Source organism: Vombatus ursinus, unplaced genomic scaffold (genome assembly GCF_900497805.2).
Source record: "Vombatus ursinus unplaced genomic scaffold, bare-nosed wombat genome assembly UNPS02008996.1, whole genome shotgun sequence".
NCBI classification, from domain to species: Eukaryota; Metazoa; Chordata; class Mammalia; order Diprotodontia; family Vombatidae; genus Vombatus; species Vombatus ursinus.
The window spans coordinates 8,852,058-8,876,226 of record NW_020948774.1 but is presented as its reverse complement, the minus strand read 5'-3'; the positions used below and the strand labels follow the sequence as shown (position 1 = coordinate 8,876,226).

The following is a 24,169-nucleotide window of genomic DNA, read 5'->3' as shown; positions in this document are numbered from 1 at the left end:
AGATAGATAGATAGATAGATAGATAGATAGATAGATAGATAGATAGAGGCCACAGGGTGAGTTGAAGATGAAGGGATGATATCTGGAAAATAAAATTAAGGGGTGAGAGAGGATTATACAGAGAGAAGGAGAAAGGCAGAGGTAGAATGGGGTAAATTATCTCACATAAAACAGACAAGAAAAGGCTTTTACAGTGGAGGGGAAATGGGGGAAGGTGAGAGGGAATAAGTGAATCTTATTCTCATAGGATTTGGCTTAAGGAGAGAATAACATACACACTCAATTGGGTATGGAAATCTATCTTACCCTACAGAAAAATAGGGGGGGAAGAGAGCAGGAGGATGATAGAGGGGAGGGCAGATTCGGGGAGGGGGTAATCAGAAGCAAACACTTCTAAGGAGGAACAGGGTCAAAAGAGAGAATAGAATAAATGGTGGGCGGGATAAGATTAAGGGAAATATACTTAGTTTTTCACAACATGACCACTTGGGAAGTGTTTTGCATGACTACACATGTATAACTTGTATCAAGTTGCTTGCCTTTTCAATGAGGGTGGGTGGGGAGGGAGGAAGGGAAAAAATGTGTAACCCAAAGTTTTAAAAACACATGTTAAAAAAATTGTTTTCACATGCAACTGGGAAATAAGATATATAGGCAATGGGGTATAGAAATCTGTCCTGCCCTACAGGAAAATAGAAGAGGAAGGGGATAAGAGAAGGAGCTAGGGAGGGACAGAAGGGAGGGCAGATTGGGGGGAGGGATATACAGAATGCATGCCATCTTGGGGTGGGCAGAGGGATGAGATGGGGAGAAAATTTGGAATTCAATATCTTGTGGAAGTGAATATTGAAAACTAAAAATAAATTAAAAACAAAACAAAACAGAATAAAACACAACACAACACAATACCAGACTATGTATTGTGGCATTCTTAGGGAAAAAAATGTATTATCTCTAAACACTTTCATCAACAAAAGAGAGATATAAAGATGAACACATGGTTTCTGGCTTTTTGCATATGTAATCTTTCACAGCGGCAGTTATGAGAACTTGCCTTAGAGACTGTGGGATCCAGGGTAAGAGAGATCATGGGACTCCTGAGAATGGAATTTGAGGAGGGGAACTTGGGTTGGAGATGGTGGGGCCTCAACCAGATGGGACATATGAAAAGAAGTTCATAGGTTAGACTACCATGAAATAGACAATTCCTCTGATGAAGGGAAGCCCTCAGATGATAACATATTATCATTTCAAGGCAGAGTTGAGGGCATGAGTACCCTTATCATAGCATAATGCAGTTACAGCTATACTGGGGCTCTTGACAGAGAAGGACATTTATGTTAGTTCTTATCAATGAATTTTAACAAGTGGTTAGGGGGTAAGGAGGAGTAAGTGCAAATTAAAATGTGTCCAAAGAACATAAGTATCACTTAAAGGATCACTTAATAGTGATCCTTAAAAGGATCACTTAATATCACTATGCCTGGGAATTTTACATCCTTGCCTGATACATCTGTGGAAGTAAACAAATACCTAGAGGACAGGAAGAAGTAGCAGGTTTGGTATCATATGCATATCAAGGTATCAAGGAGTACACATAGTCACTGGGGAGGCAGAACCTCTCCAAATGTATAAAGGTAAAAGTCAATTGAAGATTGCAGTTTCCAAATGTGTTGAAGCACTGGATTTTCATGGCCTAGAGATGTCAAATCAGTGTGGCCCAAACTAGATTAAAATGCAATGGGAAATAATTAACAAAATGAATAAAAATACAATAAAACACAGATAATAATACATTTTAAAACTAAGTCAATATGTAATCACAGGGATCTTTATATATTAGTGGCCCCATTTTTATTTGAGTTTGATACCATTGATCTAACCCACCAATGCCAGTATGATCAAGAAGGGGAACTTCCCCAAGACTGGTCAAGAAAAAAGCTAGAGAGAGCACTATTGGTGGAGCTGTGAATGAACCTAACCATTCTGGAGAGCAACTATGAACTGCGCTATAAAATTGTACATACCTTTTAACTCAACAATATTGCTTCTAGGGCTATTCCTCAAATAAATCAAAGGAAAAGTAAAAGGATCTATATGAACAAAAAATACTTAAAATATCTACTTTGTGGAGGTAAATACCTGGAAACTGAGGGGTTGTCCACCAACTGGGAAATGGCTGAACAGGCTATGGTATAAGAATGTGGTAGAATACTATCTTGCTATAAGAACTGTTGATGGGGATGGTTTCAGAAAAACCTAGGAAGACATATATGAACTGATGTAAAATAAAGTGAGCAGAACCAGAACAATCTATACAGTAACAGCAATATTGCAAAGAGAATCATTGTGAAAGACTTAATAACTTAATACAATGATCTACCACAACTCCAAAGGAGTCATGATATAAAATGCTCCACCTCCAGATAGAGAACTGATAGATTCAAAGATTAAAGCATATTATTCCCTTTCTTTATTTTTCTTGCTTTTTTTTCTGAACATGGCTAATGTGGAAGTACATTTTGCATGACTTTGTATGTATAATGGGTATCATATTTCTTGCCTTCTCAGTGAGCAGGGGAGGGATGGAAGGGAGGGAGAGAATTTGGAACTGAAAATAAAAATAAAATCTTTTAAAAGAAAAGGAAAAACATAGAGATCTCAGTATTCTTCATCAGGGGTTTCTAAACTTTTTTTAGTGTTACATTTTTATATTTTTATATATTGTATTATTTATTTATATATTGTATATATTTATATTCATATTTATATTTATATATAAATGGGTTCAAAGCTCATAAAAACTTCATTTAGAAAATTCTTCAATGTGTTAGAAAATTGTGTTCCAAAGTACTTTTAATATACTGATATGAGTTTGTACAAAGTGTCATATTTCTAGCAACAAAAATGTACTTTTAAAAACTATAATAATGAAAAAATCAACAATATGAACTTAGAGCAAAGTTCATTGTTAACAATAATGAGTATGGATAAATCATTCAAAAAATCTTGATAATTTTGAATTTGTTTGGTCAGGTCCTTGTCAGATCTGATGAGATCATCCTTGATTTTACCTTGTAGAGTTCCCAACAATTAGCTTGTACTAGGAATAAGAGAAATGTTGACCTTGACATTTTCTTGTTATTCAGTTGTGCTCACATTATTAAGCACTGTCATCTATCGGTGTTTTCTTTGCAGGAACATTTTAAGCCACTTTTTCATTTTGTGAAGGTTAGTTAAAAGTAGATAATATAATATCCTCCATTAGAACATGATTTCCTTGAGAGAAGGGACTGCCATTTTTTTCTATTTCTACAACTCCAGCACACAGCAGAGTACTTTGTACATAGTAAGTGCTTACTCAGACCAAACACTTGACACTCATTAGCTGTGTGACCCTGGGCAAGTCATTTAACCCCAACTGCCTAAAAATAAAAAAAAAAGATTTGTGTTTCTCATAGTAAGTACTTAATAAATGCTTTATTCATTTAGTCATTCATTCACAGGTCCACTTAACTAGGCACACGTAAACTACAATACATTGCAGTATGATATACTTAAAGCAAATGAATGAGTCAAGACATGACTATTAACCTCTCTACATTGCAGAACTTCCATTCTTCCCTCAGGATATCTCACATACAAGATATGTGACTATCTGATATGTAGATTTAATATTGGGTGTCAGCATCAAGCTACATACTAAATGTTAGTAAAAATTTCTATTTTTAGATAAAAAATAAATAGAAATAAAAGTTCCAATAATTTCTTCCTGTACAACAATTGATCTTCTTGTACACAACATGTTAGAATATGTCTACAGAAGCATTACTTCCTACCTAGGAAGGGATTCTGGTCACCAGGCCTATTGGTGTAGGCAGCATCCCACCAAGGAAGGAAATCTTGCCATCATAGGAAAAAGAATGCCATGGTACTACTTTCCTCACTGAATTGTTATGAGAAATGTACTATATACATGGTTATATAAAAACACTTTACACATGTAAATTATTGTGTTTGCTGGGAAGAAAATGCTAGAAGTGGGACATGAAGTTGTATAGTATGGACTGTTAGGTGGGGAAAATATTCAGTACCAGAGAAGGTGGACAACAAACAGTATATGTTTAAAAATGTGTTTACAAATTCGTTGCTCACAAATGGACATTGGAAAGATATGTAATACTCCCTTGCCTATATGACCTCAATTCCCCTCAGGCACAGGTTTGCAGGGGACCAAAAAAAAAAAAAGAGAAACCTAGGAGGATGTCATGACATTGGATATGATGATCCATTTAAAAAAATTTTGGCAAGCTAAAATGTTGGGTTGAATCCAATGAGATCAAATTCAATAGAGATAAATATAAAATCTAATCCTTGGGTTTAAAAAAAAAAAGGTATCCTTGCAAGTAAACTTGTGCTAGACGACTCCAAGATGATAGTTTATCTATAAAATATCTGAACAGCTTAGTCAACTGCAAAGCTACCTGGTGGCTCTCTACTCCTGGAGCTTACCATATTTGTTCCAGACTAAGTTTGGATGCTCATTCAATGTCAGCTCTAATACAGCTCAGAATTATCAATATATCAAGCAATACACCAGCCCCTGCCTCCCCAATAGCAGGGATTAAAGGTGTGTGACACCACATCCAGCCGTGATGGTTCTTTGTGATCACTGCTTCTTTTCCCAGATGTTCACAAATACAGCCATTGAATTTTTCTAGATATTAAAATTAAACTCATTTGCCTAGAACTTGAAGTTTTGTCTTTTTTTAGAGAACTGAGGATTTTTATATTATCCATTATATTTAAAAATATTAAACATAAAACATCATGTTATATAAATTTATGGAACTATCACCATTTTCTTGTAATTTTCCAAAAAAGATCTCGCATCTTAAAACACAATGAAAAAAAATGTGAAGTATGAACTCCTCCCAAAATCCTTTCTCTATTCCTAAACTCTAGATTCATTTATTTATTTATTTTTTTGGTGAGGCAACTGGGGTTGAGTGACTTGCCTAGGGTCACACAGCTAGTAAGTGTCAAGTGTTTGGTCTGAGATAGAATTTGAACTCAGGTCTTCCTGACTCCAGGGTCAGCACTCTATCCACTTTGCCACCTAGCTGCCCCCTAAACTCTAGACTCAATGAACTCTTTTGGGTAATTCATAATTCTGAAGCCCCCACTCAATGACTTTGCTTGACCATACCAGGTGGCACATGAAGTTAGAGCAAAGGACATTTAAATAAAACAAAAGGTAAGTAAATAATGGGGCAGCTAGGTGACATAGTGGATAGAGAACTGGACCTGGAATCAGAAAGACTCATCTTTATGAGTTCAGATTTGGCCTCTGACTAGCTATGTGACCCTGGGCAAGTTACTTAACCTGTTTGCCTCAGTTCCTCATCTATAAAATGAGTTGGAGAAGGAAATACAAACCACTCTAGTATCTTTACCAAGAAAACCCCAAATGAGGTTACAAAGAGTTGGACATAACTGAAATGACTGAACATCAATAAGGTAAACTATAAGGAATTAAATCATGTCATGAATATCTCCCAATTCAATCAATAAACATTTATTAAACACCTACTATATGCCAGGTACTGTGCTAAGTGCTGAGGATTAAAAAAAAAGGGGGGGGGTAAAAGACAGTCCCTTCCCTCAAGGAGCTCACAATCTAAAGGAATTAGATTGATACCAATTAAGTAATCCTAATCGCTCACCATTATGGTGGAAGAGGGACACATTCATTCAAACTCATGACATGTGTCAGAGACCATTGCCTGAACAGTTTCTCAGCTTTGTCACTTCACTTTCTATCTCCAGTGCAGCTAAAGATTTACCTCTCAGGGACTGGAGCTTCAGGACATTTGAGGCAGGTTCACACCTCTTGAAGTCTCTCTCCATGTCACTGCAATCTCTCCTATCTCAGTCATCTTCATCTGCATAAGCCTGGCTCTCTCAACTAAAATTTGTAGCCTAAATATGATCTAGACATAGGTACTCTCCCTCTCCCTCCCTCTCTCTCTCCCCCTTGTTTTCATCCACAACTATTGACTGTTGCAACCCACATCTTGCCATTTATGAAAAATTCTCCCAAGATCTTCTAAACTTCTGGAAACACTTCTGCCCAGAGTTCCTGTTGAGTAAAATCACCATATATAAGTTACTCACAGACTTCTGAAGACATAGTCCAGAAAACCTACCCCTCCAAAGAAAAAGTTTCTCTCTCAGTCCTGGTATTATGGGAATGTGAAACCCATCTCTACATGTATCCTACTATACTAGCTACAAATACACATATTTAATCTTTAAAGTGTATTTTGAATATGAGAAATTGAAATGTCATTGAATGAATTGTGATGTATGACTGAAATTATGGTGGAATTTGAGCAGTATAGTATATTTGGAAAAGGGAAAAAACACTACAATTGGAGCCAATGGACTTGATCTGAGCACTGGCTCTACTATTCACCATTTTTGGGGTTCCAGGCAAGTCACCTAGGCCCATTACAACTCTAGCTACTCTGTCTTTAAATCAGGAACAATGATATTCATGTTACTCATCTCACAGAATTGTGCAAGAAAAGTGCTCTTCAAATCACAAAGTGTCATTTACATGTATTCATATTGTAATATTCCCTTAATTTATTTCATTAATTTTTTGAATAATAATAACAATAACTAGCATTTATATAGTGCTTTAAGGCTTACAGAGTTTGGTGTATTTGTAATCTTCTTTTATACTCCCAACAACACTGGAAGGTAGGTGCTATTATTATTCCCATTTAACAGATGAGGAGACTGAAGCTGAGAGGTTAGAAGAGGCTTGTTCAGGGTTATCCAGTTAGTAAATGTCTGAGGCAGGATTTTAACCCGTCTTCTTGACTCCAGGTCCAGCATTCTCACCATTAAGCTGAGAACAGAGCACGTGAGAACATTAAAATTGGGATGGCAGAAGGACAAAGAGACAGAGGAAAAAAAGTCAGAGAAGGAGAGGTATGGAGCTAGTGCAGTGTTACAAAAAAACTAGGGAGCAGATAAATGTTACATAAAGAAGGGGTTGATCCATATTGCCAAATTCTAGAGGACTGAGAATAGGATGCTGCATCCTGTTTTATTGCCACAAAATATCCATTCATTGTATTGAGGCCTCTTCAGTTTCTAGTAAAGTTTTTCCCAGTGAGGGTTGTTTTCCTTCTCCTCATTGTTACTCTTTTTTGATGCTTGGCACTTTGTGGCCATTCTGACAGGATGAAAGGGAGCTGGACTTAGTCATAACAACTCACACAGTCATCTTTCTGGAATGCCACAGTGAATACATATTTTATTAAGAGCATGTAAGGTACTATGTAAGGTGCTAGGAGAGATTCAAAGTTTAGATAAGGCATGGACATTGTATTATGGAACTTAGCATCTAGTAAACATCACATACCTCATAATTTAGTCCAGGCACGGTCCTAGTTGCAGTGGTGGCCGAATGCCAACACATCTATCCCTATGCACACACAAATGATCACATTCCATCTTATTTTCTCTTAGCAGATTGCCCCCTCTATCATTCCCATTCTCTCCCTAATCTTCAATCTCTCCACATCTACTGGCTGCTTACCTAATGCCTACAAACATACACATGTCTCTCTCATTCTCAAAAACCCTCATTTGATCTATCCATTCCCTGCTAATTATCATCATATATTTCTCTTCTTTTTTTGTGGACAAACTCCTAGAGATGGCTGTCTACAACCAGTGTCTTCATTTTCTTTGCTCTCATTCTCTTCTTAATTCTAAGGTTTCTGGCTTCTGACCTCATCATTTAATTGAAACAGCACTCTCCAAAGTTACCAGTGCCAATAGTCTTCTTGACCTCTGTGAAAGAAATTATTATTTTGTCATGTTAATAACCAATTATTGAATTAAGACTAAGGTTCCCCCCTTCTATTTCCTTTTTCCCTGAAGGCTATTCAGTCAGTCTTTGAAATCTTGGGCAGACAAACCCCACTGGGAAAACTCAGGTCTATTCAAAAGGTAAAGAAATTTTAATTTAGGTGAATTGATGGATTCTGGACCATTGTGTTTTACTCAGTCAAGTACAGGCAGAAGTGGATTTCCCCTTTTGTCTACATTACCCTATACTGAGTGATATGGGTATAGATTAATCTCTTTGACCAAGACTGGGTGATCAGGGATAGCATTCAAGTACCACTGATCCCTTTTATTAATTATCCACTAGTATAATTAATGAAATGATCAATTACCCAGAAACTATGTCTCTTGAACTTTTTATACATCACATCTCTGAAGTTGATCTCTGATCAACATTGTTGATCACCTCCTTGATACTCTCTTCTCTATAGGTTTTCATGACAATGTTCTCTACTGGTTCTCCTCTTACCTGTCTGTTCCTTTGCTGGATTTTAATCCAGGTCACACTCACTAAGTGTGAGTGTTCTTCCCTCCCCCAAGACTGTGTCCTGAGGGGCCCTCTTTTCTTTCTCTATATCATTTTGCTTAACTATCTTATCAATTCCCCATTTCTTTGTATATGCTTTCCTAGAAGCTCACTGGGCACTAGGTCATGAACTATGGGATACCTGGGACAAAAGAAAAAAAATCAGGGTAAAGGAAGGAGGATACCACAATGCAGGAGTAGAAAGTTGCATCACCTCCATCTTGAGGTCAAGCGGACATTTGCTGAGTCAAATACTTATTAACACCAGGATCTGTGCTTCTCAGAGTTTCCTTTCAAAGACTCCAAAAAAAGTGACTATTAAATAGTATAGCTGAAGGTGCCTAGGTTAACAATGCCACTAAAGCAAGAATGTCTATGATCAGTGAGTGCTGAGCCAAGCTTACCTTTCCTAGCCTTAATTCCAGGGACTTGATAGCTACAGGAAAGCCCCAACAGAGCTTCACTTCCTGTGAGAACAACTAAAGCAGTTCACCTTCCCCACCATGACTTCAACCATTCTACCACCAGTATTCTTATGTTACATAAAATATATGAAATGTTATGTGTGGTAATAGGAATTAGAAGTCTATAGAGTCCACAGTAAAGCAGTGGACTCATCAAGCTGGTACTTTGGAGGCAGGTAGCAAACAATGGACTCCCCTGCAACTTCCAAACAAAGTCATGTGGAGTTGGCGGGAGTGGGAGAAGGGTGAGAGACAGATAGAGATAAAAGAAACAGAGAACACCTTTTGCTATGGTGATAGCAGGGCTCACCTAGTACACTCCCCTGGGTTCTTCTATCTCCTTCCTCAACACTTAAGTATTCCTTTAGAGTGGGATTTAGAATTTGCGATTTGATCAAATAGGATAACATATAACAGATAAATCTAGGTGATGCAGTGAGTAGAGGCCTGAAATCAGGAAGACATGTTCATGAGTTCAAATCTGGCCTCAGACACTTACTAGTTGTGTGACCCTGGGCAAGTCACTTAACCCCGTTTGCCTCAATTTACTCATTTGTACAATGAGCTGGAGAAGGAAACCACTCCAGTATCTTTGCCACCAAAACCCCAAATGGGGCCATGAAGAGTTAGACAAAATTGAAAATGACTGAACAACAAAAAGATTTATTTTAGGGGAAATAGGGAGAGAGTATGCACTAAGCTAAAACAGTGAAAGTAACTGAGAATTGTTCAGTATTTGCCCCGGTAGTGTGGATGCCAATATCAAAATGTTTGGGCATTTATTATGTCTTTTCAGTGTGCTATATTCGCCCTGATGTTTCAGTTTCATATTGTTCATGCCTTTTTACATTGATGTAGCCTATGCTGTTTGGGACATTATCTTGTCAACATTTTAAAAAATGTATGTCTATCAATTCTTATTTTAAAAAACTATAAGCCAAAAGCATTATTTATACTTCAAAATCTGTAAAGAAAATGCTACATGGTAAGAACAAACACTTGTAAAAGTAAGGACAATAAAATTTTAAATTACTGGATGGAAATTCAGTGCTTGTGAATGAGCCATGGCAACAAAATAAAAATGACAGAACTACTAAAACCTGGCAGATTTGATGTTATATCAATCAAACTACCAAGCAAAAGCTTTACAACGCTAGATAAAAGAATAACAAAATTCATTTGGAGGAACACCAGATCTAGAATATAAAGGAGGACAATGAAATAAAAGTAGAAATAAAGAGGGAATAGCACTTCCAAACCTTGGGTTATATTGCAAGATAGTAATCCTTAAAACTATTCTAATACTTTTTTATTATTTTATTACTATTTTTTTTAGGCAATTGGGGTTAAGTGACTTGCCCAAGGTCACACAGCTAGTGGGTATCATGTCTGAGGCCAGATTTGAACTCAGGTCCTCCTGACTTCAGGGCCGGTGCTCTATACACTGTGTCACCTAGCTGCCCCTCTAATACATTTTTTAAAATAAAAAAAAATAGATTGATGGAACAGACCAGCCTGGAAATAAAATAATAATAATGAAATTTAACAAGCCAATTTAATTTAAAATTTGCTAAACCTCAAAATATAAATTACTTAGGGATTATCTATTTGACAAGAATTGTTGGGAAAACTGAAAAGCAATCTGGCAGAAATTAGGTTTAGAGCAATATCTTGTACCACGTATAATTGTAGATACCAAATACATGTATTTAATGAAAATTTCAGAAGAGAACCAGATCATTTGCCTTTCACAGCCATTTGTTAGGGGTTCATTTTTCACCAAACAAGGGATAGAAGTCCTCATAAAAAAATAGAAAATTTCAATCATGTGAAACTGAAATGCTTTTGAAAAGCATGAAAAAATGAATGCAACTAATGTAAGAACTAATGCAACTAATGTAATGATCAATTGGGGAAATTCCTTTGCCTCCAATATCTCAGATAGTCAAGCCATATAGACAATTAACAGAAAAAAATTTATAAGGCCAAAAGCCCTTCCCCTATAAGTAGTCAAAGGATATAAAAACAAATAGTTTTGAAATGAAGAATTGCAAACTATTAGCTATCATATGAAAGAATGCTCCAAATCACTAATAATAAGAACATTGTAACAACTCTGAAGTTTTACCACAAATCCCAAAAATTGGTAAAGATGGCAAAAATAAGGATAATCAATGTTGGAGGAATTGTGGAAAGATAGATATGCAAACCAATACACTTTTGTTGAAACTGTGAATTGGAAAGAGAAGGGAAGGAAAGAAGAGAATAAGCATTTCTATAATACCTATGTGTGAGGCACTGTGCTAAGCCCTTTACAAATAGTAACTCATTCAATCCTCACAACAACATTATGAGGTAGGTGCTGTAATTATCCCAGTTTTACAGTTGAGGAAAATGAGGTAACCATAAGTTAAGTGGCTTGCCCAGGGTCACTCAACTAATAAGTGTCTGAGACTGGTTTTGAACTTAGATCTCTTTGACTCCAGGCCCAGCACTCTATCCATTATGCCATCTTGTTGATTGCTTCAACCACTTTGGATAGCAATTTGGAATTATCTAATAAAGCCACCAAAATATCTATAATTTTATTTTTGTCACTGAGATACCACTGCTAGGCATATACCCCAAGGAAATCAATGATAAAAAGAAAATTCCTATATATGCCAAAATATTTTTAACAGGACTTTTTGTAGTAGCAAAGAACTGGAAACAAAGTAGATGCCATCAATTGGAGAATGACTAAATAAGTGGTGGTACACAAATATAATTTCTTACTCCTCCAAGAAATCATGGATGTGATGAATATGGAGAAGCATGGGATGTGTTATGTTAATTAATATAAAGTGAAGTAAGCAGACCCAGAAAAATATGCACAATGTCTGCAACAATGTAAATGGAAAGAGTAACAATAATACAAGAATTATAAATGAATGCCATGAAATTGTAATGACCAAAATTGGCCCCAAAGAAGAGAAAGGAGAAGATACTCCCCAACTTCTCTTATCTACAGAGGTAGGTGATAATGGGTTCCTCTCCCTGTAGTCAAACTTTTTCAATGTGTTATTAAGTCTTACTAAACTGGTTTTTTTTCCTCTTTGTTATTCTTTGTTATAAGGGTTCTCTTAGAGAGGGAGAGAATAGGGATAGATTGGGATATGTAGCTTATTCAAAAACAAACGATGTCAATACAATTTTAATTAAAATAAAATATTCTGATAATCAGTGTCTTCAATGCAAAGGTGGGAATAAATAACGATGATGAGAAATATAGTGGAAAACATAAGTCAACAATAAGGAATGAGAAAGGTTAAAACAAATAACTTAGAGATCACTTAGAAGCTCAATTTCTATGTATCAGGAACACATGATTTGAGAAAAGAATTGACAGGCATAGAATATGGTGAGCACCAAACATCATAGAAATTAAATTTATTATATTTTAACCGATAAGATATTTGTTACTAATGAGTCATCCCTGAATCTACTTCTGTGTACATTCAGACCACCAACTTGTTAGAATAAAGATAAAAATTAGTGCAAAACTAGAATCAAAATGAGAAAATACAGTTGAAACAATTCAATCCTGATGCATTCAAACAAGTTATTGATGACAGACAAGGGGTAATGAGCAGAAGAAAGGATACAGATACTGATTATAATAATTTCATACTAAGTTTGATGAAAATTGTCATACACCATACCAGAGGGACCAAAAGAAACTAAAAAGAACCTGGGTTAAGAAATTCTTGACTTACTTACCAAGCTGAGAGATGACAGCCAAAAATAGCATTGTCTTGGAACATAAAACATCATATGAAACCTTACAGAGAAGCATAAAAATATATTATAAACACCATTAACTTATAAAGTATAAAGAAGCAGTGAAGGTAAAACCAATTTAAAGAAAACTTGGAGCTTATATTTGTATAAGGTATGAGATGTTCATTTAAGACAAATTTCTTCCATATTATTATCCAATTTGCCCACTAGTCTTTGTCAAATAGTGAGTCCTTATCCTAATAGCTAGAGTCTTTGCATGTATCAAACACTAGGTTATTAGATACATTTGCTACTGTATATTGGGTACCAAATCTCTTCTAATGATCAATCTATTTTTAATCAGTACCTAATTGTCTCAAATAATTAATGTTTTGTAGCATAATTTGAGATTTGACACTGCCAGGATCCCTTCATTTTCATTTCTTTTCATTATTTCTCTTCTTGATCTCTCTCTCTCTCTCACACATACACACACAAATTTCATTATGATTTTTCTAGTTCTATAAAGTAATCCTTTGGTACTTTGATTGATAAAGCATTGAATAAATTAATTAATTTAGTTAGTATTGCTCTTTTGACCATATCAGTTTATCTACCTATGAGCAATTTATATTTTTCCAATTATTTTGACCTATCTTTATTTTCTGTATCTGTTAATAAGTACAACCATTCTGGAAAGCAATCTGAATTATACACAAACAGTTAAGAAACAGTGGGTGTCCTTTGATCCAGTTATACTATTGCTAGCTCTATACCCAAAAGAGATCAAAGAAAAAGGAAAAGGCACATTATGTACAAAATATTCATAACCTCTCTTTTTGTAATGATAAAAAACTAGAAATTAACAGAAAACCATCAATTAAAGAATGGCTAAATAAGTTGTGGTATTTGAATGTGATAGAATACCACTGTGCTGTAAGAAATGGGGAAATAGAATATTTCAAAAAGGCAAAGAAAGACATATGAACTAATGCAGTGAAGTAATCAGAAGAACCAGAAGAACAATTTATATGATAACAACACTGTAAAACAAACAGCATTGAAAGCTGTAAAAACTGTGATCCATACAATTCATAATTAGAGAGGACCAATGATGAAATATATTATATATTACAGAGACATGACAAAATTAGAAAGTAGAATGAGATTTGTCTGTTTATAGCCATTAAAGAAATTTGTTTTTCTGGACTATGCAAATTTATTACAAGAGATTTGTTTTTCTTTATTTTTCAACAGGGTAGGGAGTAGGAGGGAGAGAAAATAGAGTTTTCCTAATCTAGATAATAGAGAGGTGTGAGAGGTTGTTACAGATTTGAAATGTTGCAAGATGAGGTCCCTATATTCTAGTTTTACTTAACTGTTTTATTTTGTTACAAGAGACCTCTCACAAAGTGAGGTTAATCAATAAATGTTTGGAATGTAAAAACAAAACATATCAACAAAACTAAAAAAAAAAAACCTTGAGCAGAGTCTTAACTAAGTAAAGCCTTTCTAAAGGTATTTAACAATGAAAATAGAAAAACAAATGAAGGGAAAATGGAATACTTAAGATGTAATTTATAGAGTCTTGTTTAATTCTTCAAAAATTTCTTTATGTTTTTTTCCAATGCAACACAGTGAATCATGGTACCAAATTTTTCAAATGCTTATTAAGAGCACTGCAATATGAGATGACCAAATATTGCGTGAAATGATGCTTATTGGTATCTTTGCGTTGATTTAAAAAAAAAAAACCTCTGCCAATGTCTATTTTATTTCCAAGAAGTACCTGTGAGCCATCTTTTCTTTTTCTTTTTTTTATAGGCTAGTGACCTTTATTGATTTCTGACAAAATTCTTGGACATATGCAAATGATAGTTAATGAATATTTTAAGGACAAGGGCATGGCAAATGATCGGAGTGTCTTCAACAATCAATAAACAAACAAACATCTATTTAGCACCTACTGTGTGCCTAGAACTCTTAAGTGATATATATACCAAAAGGAGAAAGGCCCTACCCTCAAGGAATTTATATTCCATGGGAGAAAAGAGAATATATGTTCACTGTTAAGCAAATACAGTATATGTGAATATATATTTAGTATATATATGCATCTATGTATATGTACACATTCAAACATACATATATATGCTAAATAAGATACATACATGCATGTGTGTGTTAATGGTATGCACTAACAACAGGGGGAATCAGCAGAGGTACCTTGAAATATATGATATTGGGGTTGAGCCTTGAACCAAGCTAGGGATTCCACAAGACTTGATTCAGGGAGTCTAATTAGGAGGCTATTAAAATGGCCCATACTAAATTTTATAATGGGCTAGATTAGGGATTTTTTAGTTTGAATAGAGAGAATGGGACTGAAGAAAGATCTATAGAGGAGGCAATAGATGCAAGACTTGAAAACTGAGTGGATATTAGGGGTATTGAGGGAAATATTTCATGGGTTAACTCAGTTTGTAAATCTCAGTGACTTTTCATTATGTACATTAATGAGTTACATTAGTTCAAGTTAAAAAGTGGACTGCATATTGTTAGATTATATAAGCTGTGAGGTTATAAACCTTGTGACTTTGTGAAAAGGGACAGAGGCATTGAACTCTCCTTGTCACTGTCTCTGTCTGTGTGTGTTTCTGTCTGTCTCTCTATCTCTCTGTCTCCCTCTCCATCTCCTCACTCCCTCCTTCTTTTTCTCTATCCCAATCTATCATTTTTGTCTATCAGTGCAATAATACATATGCAATTTCCTTATAGAAATTAGACTAGTTAAAGAAGACAAACTGAAGGTTCGTGGATTTTAAGTGATTTTGGCTCATTGAAGCTTATATTTTTATAATGAATACATACTATAAATATATACATATATGTATACTTACACACATACATATATGCATATATGTATTGGTGGTGTTCAATTGTGTCCTACTCTTTTTTTTGTCTTTCTTTACTTTGTTTACTCATCTCTCTTCACTTCTTTTTTTTAACGTGTGTTTTTTAAAACTTTGAGTTCCAAATTTTCTCCCTTCCTCCCTCCCCACCCACCCTCATTGAAAAGGCAAACATCTCGATACAGGTTGTAGATGTGTAGTCATGCAAAACACTTCCATAGTAGTCCTGTTGTGAAAAACTAAGTATATTTCCCTTCATCCCTATCCTACCCCCCATTTATTCTATTCTTTCTTTTGACCCTGCCCCTCCTCAGAAGTGTTTGCTTTTGATTATCCCCTCCCCCAATCTGCCCTCCCCTCTATCAACCCCCTGCTCTCTTGTCCCCTTCCCCCCTTATTTTCCTATAGGGTAAGATAGATTGCCATACCCCATTGTGTATGTTATTCCCTCCTTAAGCCAAATCCTATGAGAATAAGATTCACTCATTCCCTCTCACCTTCCCCCATTTCCCCTCCACTGTAAAAGCCTTTTCTTGTCTGTTTCATGTGAGATATTTTACTTCATTGTACTTCTCCCTTTCTCCTTCTCCCAGTATAATCCTCTCTCACCCCTTAATTTTATTTTCCAGATATCACCCCTTCATCTTCAACTCACTCTGTGCCCTCTATCTATCTAGCTATACATACATATAATTTTTTCCCTCCCCCTACCCTAGTACAGACAAAGGACTCATGAGTTACAAACATCATCTTTCCGCGCAGGAATGTAAACAGTTCAACCTTAATAAGCCTCTTATGATTTCTCTTTCCTGTTTACCTCTTCCATGTTTCACTTGAGTCTTGTATTTGAAGGTCAAATTTTCTATTCAGCTCTGGTCTTTTCCACAGGAATACTTGAAAGTCCCCTATTTCATTGAATGATCATTTTTTACTCTGAGGGATTATTCTCAGTTTTGCTGGGTAGGTGATTCTAGGTTGCAGTCCTATCTCCTTTGCCCTCCACAATATCATATGCCATGCCCTCCAGACCCTTAATGTAGAAGCTGCTAAATCATGTTATACTAATTGTGTTTCCACAATACTTGAATTGTGTCTTTCTGGCTGCTTGCAATATCTTCTGCTGGACCTGGGAATTCTGGAATTTGGCTACAACATTCCTAGTTTTCCTTTGGGGATCTCTTTCAGGAGGTGATCGGTGGATTCTTTCAATTTCTATTTTGCCCTCTGGTTCTAAAATATAAGGGCAGTTTTCCTTGATAATTTCTTGAAAGATGATGTCTAGGCTCTTTTTTTTTTTATCATGGCTTTCAGATCATCCAATAATTTTTAAGTTCTCTCTCCTGGATCTATTTTCCAGGTCACTTGTTTTTCCAATGAGATATTTCATATTCTCTTCTATGTTTTCATTCCTTTGGATTAGTGTTACAGTGCCTTGATTTCTCAAATTGTCCCTAGCTTCCAATTTCCCCATTCTAATTTTTAAGGAAGCTAGTAAGCTTTTGGACTTCCTTTCCATTTGGCCAGTTTCTCCATTCTAATTTTTAAGGAAGCTAGTAAGCTTTTGGACTTTCTTTTCCATTTGGCCAATTTTGCTTTTTAGGGCATTCTTCTCCTCATTGGCTTTTTGGACCTCTTTTGCCATTTGGGTTAGGCTATTTTTTAAGGTGTTATTTGCTTCAGTATTTTTTTGGGTCTCCTTTAGCATCACTCTCAGTTTTTCCTCTACTTCTCTTACTTGCTTCTCAAAATCCTTTTTGAGCTCTTCCATGTCCTGGGACCAATTCATATTTTTCTTGGAGGCTTTGGATGTAGGAGCTTTGGCTTCATTGTCTTCTTCTGGTTGTATGTTTTGATCTTCTTTGTCATCAAAGTAAGATAATATAGTCTGACCCTTTTTGTGCTGCTTGCTCATGATCCCGGCCAATTATTTAAGTTATAAACTCTTTGTTAAGGTAGGAGTCTGTTTCCAGTGTGGAGAATGTACTGTCCCAAGCTTCAGGGGTTTTGTGTAGCTGTTTTCAGAGATACTTCTAGGGACCTGTAAATTTTCAGTTCTTCCAAGGTGGTATGATCAAGGGCGAGGTGTTCACTCCTTTCCTGGCTTGTGCTCTGGTCTATGAGCACTCTTTTCTGTCTTGGAACTGTGAGGAGGGTTTCCTCTCCACCACCACTACAAGCTTCACCATGCCAGCTAGCACTCCTCTTCACCCCAGGACCACCATCCAGAACTGTGACCCAGATCTAAGCAGGGGCAAAGCAAGAGAATCCTGCACCAGCAGAGAGATCCCTGCAATCCCCTTATGATCAGCCACTTGATTCCCCCTCAGTCTGTGGGCCAGAAGCTCAGGAAGCAATCACTGCCCTTGGGGAATGGGGTTAGGACCCCGCGCTTCTCTTTCAACACCGAAGAAACAGACTTTCCCACTGACCTTCTAAATTGTCTTTGGCATTCATGGGTTGAGAAGACTGGAAACCACCACAGCTGCCCATGATTCAGTCCTCTGAGGCCTGCTCCAGGTTCACTGTGATCTGTGCACCCACACCACACTGGGCTCCTCTCCCCAGCAGGCGCGATATACCTTTCTGATCAACCATCCAGGCTGTCTTTGGCTGGAAATTTGTTTCACTCTGTCTTGTTGTGGGTTCTGCTACTTTAGAGTTTGTTTAGAGCCATTTTTTATAGGTATTTTGAGGAGTTTGGGGGAGAACTGAAACAAGTCGCTGCTTTTACTCTGCCATCTTGGCTCCACCCCCCCCCAGCTTTTCATTTAACTGCAGCTTTCTTCTGTCTTCTGTTTTCATTTATAAGGAGAATGTCAAGATTGATATAATTCAGGTCCCCCAGTAGTATGTTCCCTCATTGATAGTCTACAAGAATCTCATTGTTAGAGTACCAAGAGGGCTCTGTAGTCCAAAAATAACCCATATTTAACACAGGATGGCTGGGGAGTCTATGGTTCTGGGAGATTGGTGAAGACAAATAATGAAGTGCCTCGGAGCATGGGTAGACATTCCATAACTGGGTTCCAGTCTGTTAACCACATGGTTAAGAGAAGTTTTTCAATTAACTGTGTGGCCAGAACCTCAAATACCTTCAAAAGGTACTAGTCAACCAGAACCTTGACCATTTTTTTAGTTATTCTCTTGGTGGATTTCTGCTTTTAGTTTTACTCTTTTGTGATAGCATTTCACAAAGAAGTAAACAAACTATCACAAAACTTTGTGGTAGTTTTACTCTTTTGTGAGAGACTGCTCTGCGATGGGCCTGATGCCAGCCAGTCATATGGTAGTTTGGCTTAATATAGGAACAGAATGAGACACCCAATCATTCAACAGTTTTTTTAAAAAATAGATTTACTTAATTATAACAGGATAAGGATGTTCAGCAAAGACAGTCATTGAGAGCCCATGAAATTAATTCAGCTGAATTAATGCTGACTTCAGCAACTCCCTTGCTTGAGTTGCCCATTGTAATCCACTAACCAAGTATCAGAGAACTCCTTAAGCTCCTATTGGCTGCTCAAGACAAGAAAAAGTGATGTTAACAGCCTGAGCCAATCAAGAGTCAAGGATGGTCTCAATACCTTTTAAGAAGAAAATGAGCCTAACATTGGGGGGGCAGGGAGTGTTAACATATTGTTTTTTCAACAGAGCCATAAGGGGAGAAATTTTGGGCCTTCTCCCTCCAAGGCTTCTATGGCTCTATGAAAACAGGCCTTGGTCCTTTGCCTTGCTATTTGTTCTTTCATTTTAGGTGAATAGATTAATCTAGAGGCTCTGACCTTGTGAATTTTAAAAGGTCACTTCCTCCAGGAGTCCAGGACTCTGAGAGTAAGAATCCATGCTGGGTTTTTCAGCCCCTCAGGAGCAAAAATTTAGGAACTCAGCCCAGCAATAGCTAAGATGTAAATTTGGTGAGATTAATGAATGTGAACTTGGTGGAACTGAAGAATCAGTGACTTGTAGAAATAGTGTTAAGTTTGAGCCCATGCTCCCCAAAGAACAAGATGATATAGGGGACAGTGTGACCCCAAGGTATTGGGGTAAAATATCTGTACTTTTATTATTGCTTTATCTTTGAATTAAATATCCTTTTGAAAAAGCTAATTGATATTAGATGGAACTTGAGTACTAGTCACTGGTGGTTAACATGGGGGAAAACAAACTGGTAGGGGCTTAAGCCAATAGCATTAGAGAAGATAATTGAAACATTTCAAGGTACCCCTTAGAACTCAGAAGATATACAAAACTATTTTTACTGGCTAAGAAATGGAGTGTTGGATGAGTGGAATAGATTAGGTACACAAGACATAGTAATCAATGACTATAGTAATCTACTGTTTGATAAACCCAAAGACTCCAGCTTCTGGGATAAGAACTCACTATTTTATAAAAACTGCTGGGAAAACTGGAAAATAGTATGGCAGAAATTAAGCATAGACAAACATCTTCCATTATATACCAAGATAAGGTCAAAATGGGTACATGAGTTAGACATAAAGGGTGATACCATAAAAAAATTAGGAGAGCAAGGAATAGTTTACCTGTTAGATCTATAGAGAAGGGAAGAATTTGTAACCAAACAGGAGAAAGAGAACATTATGAAATGCAAAATGGATAATTGTGATTACATTAAATTAAAAAGATTTTACATAAACAAAGCCAATGTGACTGGGATTAGAAGGGAAGCAGAAAGGTGAGAAATAATTTTTACAGTTGGTGTCTCTGATAAAAGCCTCATTTCTAAAATATAGAGAGAACTGGGTCAAATTTATAAGAATACAAGTCATTCCCCAATTGATAAATGGTCAAAAGATATGAACAGGCAGTTTTCAAATGAAGAAATTAGAGCTATCTATAGTCATACGAAAAAGTGCTCTAAATCACTATCAATTAGAGAAATGCAAATTAAAACAACTATAAGGTACCACATCACACCTATCAGATTGACTAATATGATAAAACAGGAAGGTGATAAATATTGGAGTAGATGTAGGAAAATTGGAACACTAATGCACTAATGTTTGTGGACTGATTCAACCATTCTGGAGAGAAATTTGGAACTATGCCCAAAGGGCTATAAAACTGTGCATACACTTTAATCCAGCAATACCACTTCTAGAGCTGAATCCCAAAGAGATCATTAAAAAAAGAGAAAATGACCCACATGTACAAAAAAATATTTATAGCAGCTCTTTTTGTGGCTGACAAAGAATTGGAAGTTGAGGGGATGACCATCAGTTGGGGAATGGCTGAACAAATTGTGCTATATGAATGTAATGGAATACTATTTTTCTATAAGAAATGATGAACAGGCAGACTTCAGAAAAACCTGGAAAGATTTACATGAACTGATGCTAAGTGAAGTGAGCAGAACCAGGAGAACATTGTACACAATAACAGCAACACTGTGCAATGACCAACTCTGATAGACTTAATTCTTCTCAGCAATACAATGATCTAAGATAATTCCAAAAGATTCAAGATGGAATATGCTATCCACATCCAGAGAAAGAACTATGGAGTCTGAATGCAGATTGAAGCACACTATTTTCTCTTTTTTTCTTTCTCATGTTTTTCCCTTTTGTTCTGATTCTTCTTTCACAACATGACTAATGTGGAAATATGTTCAATATGATTGTACATGTATAGCCTATATCAGATTGCATGCAATCTTGGGGAGGAGAGGGAGGGAACAAATTGGAACTCAAAATCTTATAAAAATGAATGTTGAAAAAAATTTTTAATGAAAAAAGAGGAGAAGATGCAGCAGGCTGACTTTGAAATAGTGAGCCAGAGCATACTTGTTACATTTTTTAAAAAATATTCTGAACTTAATGAACACACAAAAGATTATTTCTATATAGTAAGCAGAACCAAAAGATATTCTGTGAAACCATGAATCTTTATTATATAAGTCTTGCTTTTTTAAAACATATAATAAATTCAACATATTACTTTTAGAGTTCTTCCTTCACCTAATACTTCCCCCTCATACATATAGAAATAAAGAAAAGCAATTCTTATAGCAAACAAGTGTAGTCAGACAAAAAAAAGTCATACATTTTCCATGTCCAAAAATGTATGTTTCATTTTGCATCTTGATATGTCTTCCAAAAGATTCATATTTTCTTTTCTGTCCCCATTCAGTAATCACCAGAGACATAGCATATCTAACTTTTCAAAAATTCATTTTAAATCCTTAATTTCTTTCTTGTTTGTCTTTTTGTTATACTTTTCTAGGTCTGAGAGGGGGCACATTGAATTCCTCAACTAGAATAAATGTCTATTTCTTCTTGTAAATCAGTTAACTTTTCCTTTAAGTATTTAGATACTATGCCATTCAGTGCATATATTAAGTATGCATATTGATTCATTGTCTGTGGTGCCTTTAAATATAACATAGTTTCCCCAATTTATCTTTACTCCAGTCTTTTGATTTTTTTCTTGTCTGAGATCATAATTGCTACCCTGTAGTTGTTATTTTTTTTGCTTACCTGAAACCCCTAAAATTTTACTCCAGCTCCTTATTTTAACTCTTGTGAAACTTTGTGTTTCAAATATTTTTTGTAAACAACATATTTCTAAATTATGCTTTCTAATCAATCTGTTACATTCCTCCATTTCACAGGTGAGTTTATCCCATTCATGTTTATAGGTGTGACTGATATGATTTCCTTATATATTTTCCTTTATTTTTTTTTGCCCTCCACCCCTGTTTTTGCAAGTAAGAAATTATTATTGAGAGGGAAGATGTCAACACTATTGGTCTATATTCAATTCAATCTACTTCCTTTCCGTTATTCACTTCTCTTCCCCTCAGCCAGTGCCCAATCTCAGATTCTTATCATTTTGCTCTTTCCTTTTATTCCTCCCTTTCAAACTCCACCCATCAAAGATGGATTTTTTTTTTTTGCTTATGACTAACTCTTTCCTGAATTTACCATTCCTTTTCATTCTGTTCTTTACCCTCCTTATCCCTGCCTGATTTCCTGTTGAAGGAAGATAATGTTGCATTGGGTCTGATGCTGAACTAGATGTAATTTTTGAGGCTTCCTCAAACTCTAAGAGCCTATGATTCTATTGTTCTTTGACCTAGGAGACTGAGAGAAATGGGACCATAACAATATACTTACCTCATCTTTTTCAATGCTTTTTAACAGAATGCTCTCGACTGTTCCATACTGGTGGTGCAAGGTTGGTATTGTGTGGCAAGAATTGGGAGAAGCTAGAAGTCTTGTATGATGCACTTCTTAGTGTAGCAGATCCAAGCAAGGCAAGTCTCTTATTTATTTATTTGTTGTTTGTCCTTCATTCTCAAAGAAGACCAATGACATCAGGAGGGTGATGTCTTGACTTGCAAGTGACTCCTCCAGAGTCATCAAAATCCAGTGGCAAGACATAGGTCAGGATAACTGGCTATGGCCCAGAATGCAGTGGGAAATCCTGGCTTTTTTAAGCTAAGGTCTTTCCCAGGTCTCAGTTCGTCTGAGGCAATACCTATTCAGTAGTTAAAGAGGAGGTAAGAATTCATTTGTTCATTCAACAATCATTTTTCCATGCATATTTTATGCAAGGTACTGTCCTAGGTGCTAGGTGCTAGGAACACAAAGACAAAAATGGAATAAGCTTTGCCTTCCAGTAACATACATTCTTCTGGAGAGAAATACATAAGAAGTTAAGTCAATGCAAAATATCTACAAAGTAAATACAAAGTAAGGCAGGGTGGTATTAACAATCAGCAGTTTCAGGAAATGGGTCATGTAGAAGATAGTATTAAAACTGAAACTTGAGGAAACTTGAGAATTCTCAGGAAGGAAAATTAAAAGGTAGAACATGCCCCTACAAGGGGACATTCTCTGTAAAGGAACAGAGATAGGACATAAAATATCCCACATGAGGAGAAGCAAGTAAAACAGCTTGGCTAAAGTATTAAATATATTAAAGGAAATAATATCAGATCAATCTCAGAAAATGGGTAGAAGTCAGACTGTGAAAGGCTTGAAGGACCTGGTATAAAAGTTTGTATTTTATCCTGAAAGCAAAAGGGACACACTGGAGCTTCTTGAGCAGTGAAGTAACACCATCAGACCTGTGCTTTAGGGATTTTAATTTGGCAGCTATATGGAAGATGGATTGGAGAGGGTGAGACTGGAAGCTGGGAAACCAATTAGGAGGCTACTGCAATAGTACAAGTGTTGGGGACCTGAACTAGGGAGCCAATAAGGTTAAATTATAAACCTTAAAGACAAAATTTTGAAAAAAGCTCCCTTTCCCTGTATTAATTACAAGAAATTCAATAATGTGGTGGTATCTACTCTTTTCATGGCAGTCACTAATTTGAAGGCTTCTTGAAATATATGCATTTCTCTAACAGAGTAAGGGAAGAATAAAGAGCAGAGCTCCTGGTTATGACTGATATTGACACTGATAGCTCTGCTTTTAAGAAGGAAGGGTCTAATGATTTCAACAAGGATCTAATGATTTTGAAAGCTTCAAAAGTGCTTAGATTCAGAAACACCAGAAATTATCTCTACTTTCCCATCTAAAGCAATGATTGGCAGGCAAAAAATACAAAC

General features: G+C 36.1%; 1 protein-coding gene across 1 annotated transcript in view; it reads left to right on the top strand.

Annotated features, from left to right (window-relative positions):
• The window catches only part of DHRS7C (dehydrogenase/reductase 7C), a 58,439-nt gene that overhangs the window by 8,985 nt on the left and 25,285 nt on the right, over window positions 1-24,169 (top strand). Inside the window, exon 2 of the mRNA XM_027850058.1 lies at window positions 22,754-22,866. Within this exon, the coding sequence (XP_027705859.1) occupies window positions 22,754-22,866 (113 nt within the window). The remainder of the gene's footprint in view (window positions 1-22,753; window positions 22,867-24,169) is intronic.